We start from the raw sequence: 13,612 nt of genomic DNA on the forward strand, positions 1-13,612 counted from the left end.
CTGTTTCTAATAAGATGTCGTAAATAATAACATTTCTTCCGCTTACATTGCAAACGCAGACTGAACCCTACGAGATTTATCAAAATAATGTACCAAGTATTGTAGACATTGAAAAGGTCTACAGAAAGCTTCACGATCGTTAAAATATATTGTTAGCATAAAGAAGTCCCGAAGGCGGCCAGGTTGGCAACCCAGCTATATAAGCAGAGCGCTTGCGCCGGTTACTCTCTTTGCTCATCGAGCTTTCGTGCCGTGAACATCTCGTGTGTCGTGTCGATAATGTCGTTTTTGTTAATTTCTGTTAATTTGTAAAATTTATATTTAGTGCATTAAAATCTTTTTTGTATTTTGATAATTTTTTTTTAAATAATTAATACGTCTTCGCCAAAATCAGAAGTGGGATAGAGCTCTTTTGCCTATTCCCGCAGCTGGTGGCAGCGAGTGACATTTTTTAAATTGTAGTGGTTAATAATTTTAAGTTTAAATAATGTCCGGACGCCGAACACGTGCTAGTGGCGGTAGGGCTACGCGTCGCGACGAGAGCTCGAATAGCAACTTGCAGGAACAGATAGGCACGATCCTCGCGCGACTACGGTCGTTGGAGGATCGCGCCATCCCATCGGCCAGCGTGGGCTCCGTGCGCGCGCTTGCTATCGAGCCCGACCACGTGGCGTCCGAGGCATCAGCACCGTCGGAAACGGTTCCACCGCCGGAATCTACCGCCAGTGCTGTCGAAACGTCCACCGCGAGTTCGTTACCTACCCTCGACCCGACGGACAGGATCATCGAAGCACTCGGCGTGCTATCAAAAGTAAGATCCAACCATTATTACATTTCAAATTTCGATCCGAGCTTACACGACATCGATTCTTGGTGTGAAGAAGTTGAAAAAGCTCGCGCGATCAACGGGTGGGACGATAACGAGTGCTTAGCGAGAATAGCTAACTGTTTAAAAGGGGACGCCCGTAGTTGGCTGAACGACTGGGTCACCAGTGATCGCAGTTGGACCAATTTTAAATTAGAATTTAAGCCATTGTGCTCGCGAAGAATCGATGTCGCTAACATACTTTATGAGGTTATGAGTACGAATTCTGATCGCTTTGCTACATACGCGGAATATGCTAGACGCTCGCTTTTACGCTTGAACATAGTAAAAGGCTTGAGCGATGATTTAATCGTTGCTATTGTTATTCGCGGCATTTGCGATCCGCAGATTCGTGCTACAGCCATGAATGCTCGACTTACATCTAAAGACCTTGTTGAATTTTTGTCTATTTACACTAAACCGAAACCGAGTGCATTCCGTGATCCTGTGCGTCCTTCGCGTAGTAAATTTGTAGATTTCAATAATCGTAAACGTAGTGCTACGCCTAGTCAAACCCATACCAGACGTGATTTAAAATGTTATACATGCGGTAACGTCGGTCACGTACAAAAACTTTGTCCGAAACGTCCTAAGCCTGAAAACAATACCGGTTCTACGATAAGTTCAAATACTACGAGTAATATTAATACTTCATTAACTGTGTGCGCTTTTTGTAAGAAAACCGGTCACGACGTCACGACTTGTTTTGCTAAACAGAGATCGGAATTTCGTAATACAAAAAATGTAAATTTCTGTCGTGAAATTGAAGGCTCAATTAATAGTGATCTCACTACCGCGGTCGTACAAGGTATTCCGACTGACGTTTTAATAGACAGTGGCTCCCATATCTCTGTAATTTCAGAGTTTGCGGTAAAACATTTTAATTGCGCGCGGGTACCCACATATCAACTTTTGCGCGGTATCGGTAATCAAAACATTGTTTGCACTAGTTACGTGACATTAGTGATCGAATTCAGTGATATCTCGTTAGAAGTTGATTTATTTGTTGTTCCGACGGGTTGTATAAATGTGCCAATTTTGATAGGAACGGACGTTTTAAATAGGGACGGAGTGGCTTATATACGTGTGAATAATGAACAAAGAATTACTCGGGTGTGTAATACGAATTCAGTGCGTACTGTGTTAATTGTTCGATCTGACGATCCGTTGTCGATTGATACGCCATTGCAAGGAATCGATCGGGATAAGCTTTATGAGGTAATTAATCAGTTTAAAGATAGTTTTATCGTGGGTACCGCCTCAACTACCGTTAATACGGGCAGTATGCACATCGAATTAACGAGTGATGTCCCAGTACATTATAGGCCTTACAAGCTTTCTATTGACGAGAAAATGAGGGTTCGAGAAATAATACGCGATCTATTAGATAAGCGGGTGATACGCGAGTCCGAATCTCCATATGCCAGCCCCATTATTCTTGTCAAAAAGAAAGATGGTAAGGATCGGCTTTGTGTAGACTACCGGGCGTTAAATGCAATAACGGTGAAGGATCGCTATCCATTACCGTTGATTCAAGATCATATTGATCGACTTGGTAAATGTAAGTTCTTCAGTTGCCTGGATATGGCAACTGGCTTTCATCAAATAGGATTGGATAGCGATTCTATACCGAAAACGGCCTTCGTTACGCCCGAGGGCCAGTACGAATACTTGAAGATGCCCTTTGGTCTAGCCAACGCTCCGGTCGTCTATCAAAGAATAATTACCAAAACTTTGAAAACATTGATCGAAAGTGGCAAAGTCCTGGTTTACGTCGACGATGTCCTTGTATTAGCTAACACGATCGACGAGGCAATCGAAAATTTACGTGAGACACTCCAAACTTTGACTACAGCTGGATTTTCCATCAACCTAAAAAAGAGTACGTTCGTGGCAACAGAGGTGGAGTATTTGGGGCGTAAGATATCCCAAGGTCAGGTGAGGCCAAGCGAACGTAAAATTCAAGCTCTCATTGATTCACCGGTTCCCACGAACGTGCGACAGGTACGACAGCTCCTAGGGCTAGCCGGATATTTCCGCCGATATATACCGGGTTACGCATCTAAAACCGCGCCCATAGCGTATTTAACACGAAACGGTGTGCCATTCCAGTGGGGTGAGGAGCAGGAAAAAGCGCGGAAATACTTAATCGACTGTTTAACTAGCGAGCCGGTGCTTGCGGTGTTCAACCCTTCACTCCCCACAGAATTGCACACTGACGCGAGTGCTATCGGGTACGGCGCTGTGCTCATTCAGGTACATTCTAATAATCGACGTCGTGTAGTCGAGTATTTTAGTAGAACCACGCAGGGCGCCGAACCACGATACCATTCCTATGAGCTCGAGACTCTCGCAGTCTTGAGAGCTCTCCAACACTTTCGGCATTATTTACTCGGAATTCCGTTTAAAATCGTCACCGATTGCAATGCACTAAAACTGACTAAAAATAAGAAGGACCTACTTCCGCGTGTCGCCCGCTGGTGGATGTATATGCAGGATTTTAATTTTGTTATCGAATATAGAAAAGGTGCATTGATGCAACATGCGGATTTCTTAAGTAGAAATCCTGCTGACGTTCGCCAGATAACACGACCGCGGAATTGGGCCCAGATCGCGCAATCTGCTGACGATGAAACGCGTACTTTAATTGAAAAAGTAAATAACAATGAGCTTGACTCGTCTAGATACGTCGTTCGAAACGACATACTTTATTACAAATACGCTCCAATAGGTGAGGAGCCCAGACTCTTATGCTATATCCCAAAAGGACATCGTTTAAGCCTCTTACGTATCTTTCATGATCAACACGAACATATAGGTTATTATAAAACTGTGGAACTAATTTTACGTCACTTTTGGTTTCCGGGGCTTCGTGCTTTCGCAAAAAAATATACTAGTCACTGCTTAGTGTGCTTAACCTCTAAGAAAATTCCCCGCGCTCCTCAACAACCAATAGCTTCTTGGCATAAGCCAGATACTCCGTTTAGTAATGTTCATGTAGATATACTTGGTCCGTTACCCGAATCTAATGGTTTTAAATATGTTTTGCTGCATGTAGATTCATATTCTAAATATTGTTTACTTTATCCAATGAAACGACAAGACACAAACGAGTTAAAACAGATTTTTTCCAATTCTGTATCTTTATTCGGCACACCAAAATTGTTAGTTTGTGATCGAGGCCGTATGTTCGAGAGTATGAGCTTCCAAAAATGGGTAAACGAGATGGGATGTCAAATTCATTTTATCACACCCGAAATGCACGCTGAAAATGGTCAGGTAGAGAGATACTGTAGGACTGTTTTAAATATGTTGCGTATTGAGGCCGGTAACAAAAAGGAGTGGTCCGACTGCTTGTGGCGGCTACAGCTTGTTATAAATTCTACTAAACATAAAACCACACAAACTTCACCTTTACAAGTACTAGTGGGTATTGACGGCACCACCCCTATTATACGGGCTTTGATTCGTGATGTCGCAGTAGAAAATACTCGACCTAACCGCGAAGGTTTACGTGAATTACGTAGACAACGAACTACCAGCCTGTTGGAGCAAAACAGGCAAAAACAAGATGCCTACATCAATAAGAGTCGCAAAACTATTCGCACCTTCAAGGAAAATGACTTAGTTTTCGTCATTAAAAACGCACAGATGACTGGGAAGTTAGACTCTGGTATGAGGGGTCCTTATTGTGTTACTAAGGTTTTACAGCACAACCGCTACCAACTACGACTACTTGGCAACTCCTATGGCAAAACAACGCAGGCCGCTGCCGAGCATATGGTAGTTTGGCGTGGAGAATGGACCCCCGAGTCGTGCGCCACGTTTTTTGACAGTAAGTGTTGTCTTAGTCATTTACTTGAAGTGTATACATGTAAGGAGGCATAGAGCCATGCTCTGCTGTATATGTGTCGAGCGCCGCTCCACTGTGCGTTGAGCGTTGCTCCGCTGTGCGTTGAGCGTTGCTCCGCAGTGCGTCGAGCGTTGCTCCGCTGTGTGTTGAGCCTTGCTCCACTGATCCTATTAGATAATATTATAGTTTAGCCGATAGATCAATAATAGTACTTTTGATCGTGAGGATTTTTAAAATGAACATGTTTTCTCGACACTTATGAAAGCAAAAGTCTATACTATTGTTTAGTTCACCTTGCTTTTAGTGACAACTAAGTAAATTTCATTCTGTTTGCTCTTGGTTGGAGAATAAAAGCGAAGCTATGATTTATTGTTTTATTAAATGAGATTTATGTCATTTCAGTTGCGGATAACGAAACTTCCGAGGAATCTGTTGAAGGTGAAGAAAATGCAGCTGGACCAAGCTGTGTGCATATTGAGGAACATCCTGATGGTAGCACACCATCGGAGACATCCTTCGTCGAGGAAGGTGGTGCAGAAGTGGCCGAGAATGGCCCCTCGTCAGGAGAGGCCGTGTTAGCATAAAGAAGTCCCGAAGGCGGCCATGTTGGCAACCCAGCTATATAAGCAGAGCGCTTGCGCCGGTCACTCTCTTTGCTCATCGAGCTTTCGTGCCGTGAACATCTCGTGTGTCGTGTCGATAATTTCGTTTTTGTTAATTTCTGTTAATTTGTAAAATTTATATTTAGTGCATTAAAATCTTTTTTGTATTTTGATTAATTTTTTTTAAATAATTAATACGTCTTCGCCAAAAATATATAATTTTTTTGGCATTTACTTTTTACGACAAATAATGGCAAATTTTCGAAGCAATTTTAATACTTTCAGCATTAATCATTAATTAAATACCTTAAATACATTGTTGATTTAATGTAGATCTATATGGCCCTTTACAGCATATGATTTAAATGAATATTTTCGAATATATTACAGATTTAAAAATTGCTGGAAGTAGCTTTTGCGGCGGTACCAACCAATGCGGGCCACGGGTAGTAATTATATTGTAATGAATATAAATCAAAACTGCTGAATCGATTTTAAACATTTTTTTCAGTGGCTAAATATTTTATACCCGTGCGAAGCCGGGTGAGTCGCTAGTATTGTATATATCTGGGAATAGATAGGATTTATTGGAATTTACCTCTATGCTGGTTATTCTATATCCGGTAATATTATGAATTAAATGAATGGAAATATACCTCCCTTGCCAGTTTCAGTGATGGTGGTACGTATCAGAGACCACGCCAGAAAGAGTCATTTTATAATTCTCTGTGTGCGCAGCAGTGATTTTATAATGATTAAAAATTGAATGCGCAAGAAAAACACTCTTATGAAACGAATGAAGACGAATTTTAGCGAAACTGAGTTTACCAGCATCATCAAAAAAATATTTCAAAATTGAAACAGTTTAGGAAAATCTCGTATGGCGACGAGTAACTTCGCCACCGTCACACTCCAGAACACCTCTCTCGTACATTCAATCGAAACGGTTCCCGAAAATTCCTGTCTAGGTGCTCGACGTATACCGAATCCAGTCATTTTACCTCAGATTTTTACTAATATGATCCTTATGCCATTCTCATAAGAGTGCTGCTACAGGCAAAATAAAATCAAACGGTCCGTAGGTTTCCATTTCAAATTGTTTATTTCTTTTGAAACGGATAAAGCTGAACGAAAACACTCTGTAAAGGGAATAGGATTGAGCTGCAGAATTTTAAACGGCTCCGGAACGTTCTTGAGACTTCACACACCCTCCACCCCTCTCTCAGCGTCGCAGATGTACCCCCTCTGTGGCCCGGAAAAGTGCTGCATTATTGTTAAATTAATATTATACTTGTTTTTTTATTATTACGTTATTATGGTTTATTTAAATAATATAATATTGTTGCCCATTATAGATGAACATCTCGTGAAAATATATGTTCGTAAAAATTCCGAAACCTTGCTATTGTTGATTCAGTGGGCAGACTGGGCTTACATGAAAAGTGTATTATTGTCGTGCCAAATCATTGTGTAAGAAATGGGTTTTATGAATCAGACACTGCTTTTTATAACACGTGACACGTTTTTATTTCTATTCGTGATTTTATTTCTTTCTACAGAAAACTTTTCTACAGAATTCTATTGAACTCACTACTAATTTTCACATCACATTCTCAAATATTTTTGCTGAACCGCATTTTTTCTTTGAAATAATTCACACCATTGGCTACAATGGCTGACCACAATACACGAACTCTTATAATTGTGAACATAACAATACAAGGTTAAGTGTTAAAGCAAGAATTTCTCGCACCTCCATCGCGTGCGCTGGAATATAAATCTCATTGGCGCTAATGACCAAGGGTTGGCGATTCTGGAAAGTTTTGAAGGATTTTTAACGATAAATCTCCGTGTGGTCGATGTTATGTGGGCAGCAAGGGTGTTAACTGCCGTGCGATGCTGATAAAAGAAAACAAAATATTCATTCTAATGATGTTTTAGATTTGTACGAAAATTTTCTTAGTTTTAAGCACATATTATATTTTAATATTAACTAATAAGCACATGTTATATTATAATATTAAGTTTATAGTTTTAAGTGCATATTATATTAATAAACTTTAAACTATAAACAATATTAGCGTAAATCTAAAACATCAATAAAAAAATTATAAAAAATAATAACCTTAACATTCGTATAACAGTGTTATTATTTTTTTCGAGCTAAATAGCAGACGAAACGTCAAGAATAAGAAAAAGTTCACCGTGAACATCCTTAAGTACCTAAAGCCCAAAGTATTAGCTCCATCGCCATTTTGTCAGTATACAGCGGACATTTTGCGATATATCTGCCAATTACGTCGCTCTACGTCGGTTTACGTCGTTCTACGTCGGCTAACGTCGGCATCGAACCCGGCCGAGGAAAACACGTTTGTTTACACGAGATTTTTGTTCCGGACATACACTTGATGAAAAAATAACTGGATATTAATACCATGTTATTTTCGGAAGCATGTTCTCCTCTTAGTGGGCTTATTGTGTGGCTGATCCGTTATCTTTTATCTAAATACTAGATGTCCCGCGCGGCTTCGCCCGCGTAAATTAGAAATTTTACAGAATCCGTAGGTACATTTTCCCATAAAAAATATTTCCCCCGTTTTTCCCACATTTTCCTGAGTTTCTTCTGTCGTATTAGTCTTAGAGTAATAATATAATATAACCTTCTCGATAAATGATGAGTCTTACTCGATAAATGATCTATCTAACACTGAGATAAGTTTTTAAATCGGACCTGTAGTTTCTGAGATTGACGCGTTCAAGCAAACATACTCTTCAGGTTTATAATATTAGGTAGATATAGATTTTTTTTAATTATCGCTTGACAAACTCGAGTCTCGATCTAAAAGACTATGATATGGTAGTGATGATGATGATGATGATGATGAAGAATGTAATTTGCATAGTAGCATATGCTTTCTGTTCTTAAAACAACGCCGAAACTCCCAAACTTGTATCTATAAAGAATCAGGAATTCTCTCAGCACCTTCCGAACCACAGTATACCAGGTATATCTCGGTGCAAAATCTTACTTGTTGGTAGCATATGCTTAGAATACTTCTCACGAAACCGAAGTCATCATATGTTTCCCTATAAGTTTTGAGGAGTTCCCTCGATTACTTATGGATCCTTCATCAGATCATCACTTTTCTGAATATAATACCAAATTGGGATGATACCCTATATACCAAAAGAAAAATTTTGAAAATCGGTTAACCAACGGCGGAGTATAAGAAAACGAACATAACACCTCCCCCATTTTGAAAGTCGGTTAAAATTGTAGCCTATGTGTTATATTTTATTTAATATTTTAATCAGCACATGAATTGAATAACAAAATTTTTTTCAAATTAATCGTAGCACCATCTGTCAGGACAAACTAAAATTGAAATAGAATAATATTGAATGCGATGATAGCGCCGTCCGCCGGATCTAATGTAAAACATTCCAAAATCAACAACTCCTTATAAATAAGAAATTAATTGAAAAAACATTTTCCAGTAGACCAAACTGTAAATCTAAACCATTCTCGAATCTCCACGAACACACACAAAAAATTTCATCAAAATTGGCCAAGATAAGATAAATCCGTTCAGCCGTTCTCGAGTTTTAGCGAGACTAACGAACAGCAATTGATTTTTATATATATAGATTTATCTTTCGATTTCTATATAGTCTTATTAAAAAAATAATCGGACAGAGTAACAACTTAAGTTAGCTAAAATAAAAAAATTATCGGACAGAGTAACAACTGAAGTTAGCTAAAATTGTGTTTATTTATGTACTATGTATTTTGAGACTATGCAATTTTGTCGCGTTCGCGATTCACTTTCACTTTTGTTGAGTTTCAGAACGCGATATTAGGTCCTCCAACGCGCACGCGAATTTGAACTTTATGCAGCGGCAATAAATTACAAATTGACTCTCCATTTTATTTAGAAAACGTTTGTATGGGAAATAGAAAAATGCTGTTTTGAGGATTTTCCCGGCAATTATTCGAATTTTTCTCACCTTTTAAACCTTCCCTAGACCTCCACGAATAATTCAAGACCAAGATAAGATAAATCCGTTCAGCCGTTCTCGAGTTTTAGCGAGACTAACGAACAGCAATTGATTTTTATATATATAGATATAAAACTGACATAGTTATCTATCAACGCACAGCACAAACCACTGGACGGATCGGGTTGAAATTTGGCATGCATGTAGATATTGTTATAAGTTATGACATAGATATTTGCTAAGAAAGGATTTTCATCAATTCTACTCCCAAGGGGATAAAATAGGGAATTAAAATTTGTATTAAACTTTGTCAATTTGAAACCGATCGGGCTGAGATTTTGATACCTAATTAATGATAATATTTCTTAACGCGAGCGAAGCCGCAGGCAATAGCTAGTTCTGTATACAGGGTGTAACAAAAATAAGTGATAATACTTTAGGGTGTGTACGTGTTCCTTGCAGCGAGTTCACTGTGAAAGTAACAGCGCTGAAATACCAAAAAAAAATTTCACTTTTGTATGGGGAAACTCGTGACGCTCGGGCCATTGCCCATACAAAAGTGAAAAAAAAATTTCGTCTTTCAGAGCTGCTACTTTCACAGTGAACTCTCTACACTCTACCCTTTTTTGTTACACACTGTATAAGTGTTTGGACAAAATAACGTCCATGGCCACACATACCACATGCATGATAATAATTTTCAAAAAAAAAAAGAAAAAAAATCCACAGCCGAATATATAACCTCCTCGTTTTTTGGAAGTCGGTTAAAAACTACTTTTACGAGATGATTTTTATTACTGGAGCACCTTTGTGGCTGACTTAAGCGGGGCACTTAACAGCCGGGTGAGGCTCATCCCCAAACTAGGAATGGCATGAAACCTCTGGGAGATCGAGAAAATGAGATAATTAGTGCCTTATCACACTGGCGATTAGCGAGCGATTTGAAAGCGACGCGACTGCGCAGCGCACACGCCGCGATTGCGCGGCGTGCACGTCGCGTCAGCGCAGCGCCGTCGCGGCGTGGCGTGGACGCCATTTTGTACACTCGTCTACACAGATTATTATTATATATAGTAGACTCGTCTAGGGAGTGACGTCAGAATCCATTTTGCTTCTGAGTGTACAAAACGCCGAAGGCAAGCTGCGGGCACGCCGCGCAATCGCGGCGTCATCACCTTATCACCAGTGTGATAAGGCCCTTATGTTCTAAGGATTCTACAATACAACACAATGATATTCTATGTTACTAACGTAACTAGATTGGAAGTTTACGGTAGCAACGCGTTGCCACTTCGAAGATGCCTGCAGGCATATCTCACATACATAATGACATAACGAATATATGACTTGACATTGTCTTTTGAACAAAAAAGTGGTTACGCATTTCTGAGAATCTTTTGTAAGACATTGCTACTCTAGTATTTTAGAAACTCATTGATACAACACATAGTAGTAAGACGACTAATAGTACGACACAAAGTAAACCTATCTTTACATTTAAAACTATAGTTCAATGCCGTCCCCTTTATCGTGAATCATAACAATCACGATCAGCAATATTTAGCTGTATGAGCATGTAAAATTAAATCCACTCCAAACTCAAATATTTTCATTCAGAATAAATTTTATACAAAACGTTTTATGAACGTCTTGTTGTGCATGCCAGGTACCACCAGTTCTGGAACTAGCACGGCAAGAAAAACTGGCGTCAGAAACTAGCCATGTCATCACACCAACCTATGCACACACAGACACAACAGCTTTTCAAACTGTCGCTGAAGCTGTACCGCATATCTTTCGCATTTGCTATGCATATGCAAGATAAACAGGCTGCGTCAACACCGCATATGCGGTATATCAGCTGCATGTTACGCATGTCTGCGGCCGCATACATTTGCATCGGAAACTGCGCAGCCCGTATTAGTCTAACACCTAAGTGATGATCTGTATGCGTTCTAATCTTGTTAGTATTGGGAATTAGGAGCAACATATTCAGGTATTCATTGATTATCTTCGTTAATTACATTATCTGGTGGTTAAATAAACCCGTATTGTATATTGCCAAAGCCATGTTGTATTTTAAGCCAATAACGCTATAACATTTCGAAAAGAACGAGACAAAATGTTGGCGGTAAAATCTTAAATGACAAACATGATTTGAATGATGTTAAGTTTGTAAAATATGTAGTAAAAGCTGCTTTATGATTGTATCATAAGTATAAAACTTCTTAAAAATATACGATCCTAATTCACCAACAGAAAGATTACTCCGAGTTAAACAAAAATGTAAATAGTTCTCTTAAATACGTTCATTTTGGAAACATTAAAAGAAACTCATATAGCAGTCGCCGGCTATAATAACTGTCGCGAAAATAATGAGAAATGCATCCAGCGCATGTATTGCGAGCCCGAACTAGTTTAAAAACATAAAAATATGTCTTGGCAAGCGCGCCGTATTATCTTAGCTTAAAGTCATTATTCCGAGCGCGGCCCCAAATGTAGCGGACTGACTTTACTCGGAGGCATTTTCTACGCCTCGTACGTTCGATATTCTACGTAAAACTTGTGGTATTGCTTATTAATTTATTTAAGGACACTTTAGACGTTGAGTTTTGACGTCATTTTCTTTAAACTCGCGCCAGAAAACTATGACTTTTTTGCATAATAGATGGAGAGTTATAGACCGCTGGCGCGGCGTAGGTTCACTTATCATCCTCTTATAAACCTTTTTCATGAAAATTTATTTTCACTTCTGCTTCCATTACCAAATGAGCAGGGTGCTAGTAGGCAAGATGGTTCGACATGTATGGCAATGGCACAATCTGTTCAAAATCAAAATCAAAATATTTTTTATTCAGAGTAATTTTTTTTACAAAAATATTTCTGAACGTTGATACTAAGGTGCCTACCACCGGCTTGGGAACTAACCCGGCGAGAAAAACCGGCGTAAGAAACTCGCACGGGGCCATCTTTTACTAAAAAGATGGAAAATTACAATTTTAACAATATATAATATAGTGCACCAAGGCTTTAAATGAATATGTCAATGGGCGCTGGTAGTAAAGAAGAACTGTCAAAAATGACGTTTTTGTATGAAAACAGCGCTAGTTCCTAGTGTTATATTATTATCTAAGTTTAGTAGCAAATAGCAACAAATATGAGCATAAAAATACCTTTTGTCAGTGTCACTGATCAATTTCAGACAGAATTTGAATTGCCACAATTAAAAAATGAGCACCATTGAAATATTATATGATATTCGAATTTCGATGGTACTTATTTTCGATGGCTAGATAAGCTTCATTCCTTATAATGTTCCTCAACACCTGTAACCTAACTAACCGAATCTTAACCACTGGTAACTGGTGCAGTAAACATTATACCGGAAGTAAGTCATAATTACATCATAATTTATTCTATTTTATATTTTCACCGGACGTCCAAAACAAAAATGGCCAAGTTATTCACAGGTACGGTTACCGAGTTTTAATGACTCCATTTCCATCTGCCCCGGGCAATAATTGAAAAAGTTTTTTTGTTCCGCGAAAATTGTTGACTTTATTTAAAAGGACAGACATATTTTAGGTCCCAACAGCGCCGGCCTTTGTTTACAATCCTCTTAATTAACATTGAAATTAATCGCTTAACTTGTCATTTTGTACTTTTTCGGTTTTGCTTTATTGTGATGCTATGTTGATCATTAAAGGGTCGCCCCCTTTAATGATCAACATAATATTACGCATCACAATAAAGCAAAAAATAAAATATAGTCCTTGTCTCTTCACTCTTACTCAGTCGCACTGAGAGTATAACATTAATTACTTAAAGGTAATTAATTCAAAATTTTGACACAAGCCCCATACATTATCTGTCAAACTCTTCATTAAATTGGAGGTTAATCATAATTAAATGTCTCTGAGTACGGTGGTGTGTGTCTAAACACACTAGGCCGAAGTTACGCGACGTAAATTCCGCATGATTACATCCGCAATGTCAAACTTATACAAAATACTAACGGAACGCGACGGAATAGTGTGTCATCGGTAATTTAAAATACATTGCGGGCGTAATCATGCAGAATTTACGCCGCGTAACTTCAGCGTAGTGTATTTAGACATTTACGTTCGAAATTCATATGCCAGGTGAATAAGAACGTCGCGGAATCGGCACCAAGTTAGTTTTCTTTTAATAATTGGATAAATATACAACATTTTAAATATCCGCTAGTACAGTACCTTGGTAATAGAATTTTATATTATTTATTATATATTGACTCAATGGAATGCATAGTTT

At 38.8% G+C, this 13,612-nt stretch overlaps 1 protein-coding gene across 1 annotated transcript; it reads left to right on the top strand.

Moving 5' to 3' along the window:
- The first annotated feature begins 3,889 nt into the window (after positions 1-3,889).
- Positions 3,890-5,302, top strand: LOC121727157. Its single transcript, XM_042114834.1, has 2 exons — positions 3,890-4,700; positions 5,121-5,302. Exons 1-2 carry the CDS (start codon positions 3,956-3,958, stop codon positions 5,300-5,302), a joined length of 927 nt encoding a protein of 308 aa, XP_041970768.1. The 5' UTR covers positions 3,890-3,955.
- The last annotated feature ends 8,310 nt before the right edge of the window (positions 5,303-13,612 follow it).

The sequence above is a fragment of the Aricia agestis genome, chromosome 5 (genome assembly GCF_905147365.1).
Source record: "Aricia agestis chromosome 5, ilAriAges1.1, whole genome shotgun sequence".
In the NCBI taxonomy this organism is placed as follows: Eukaryota; Metazoa; Arthropoda; class Insecta; order Lepidoptera; family Lycaenidae; genus Aricia; species Aricia agestis.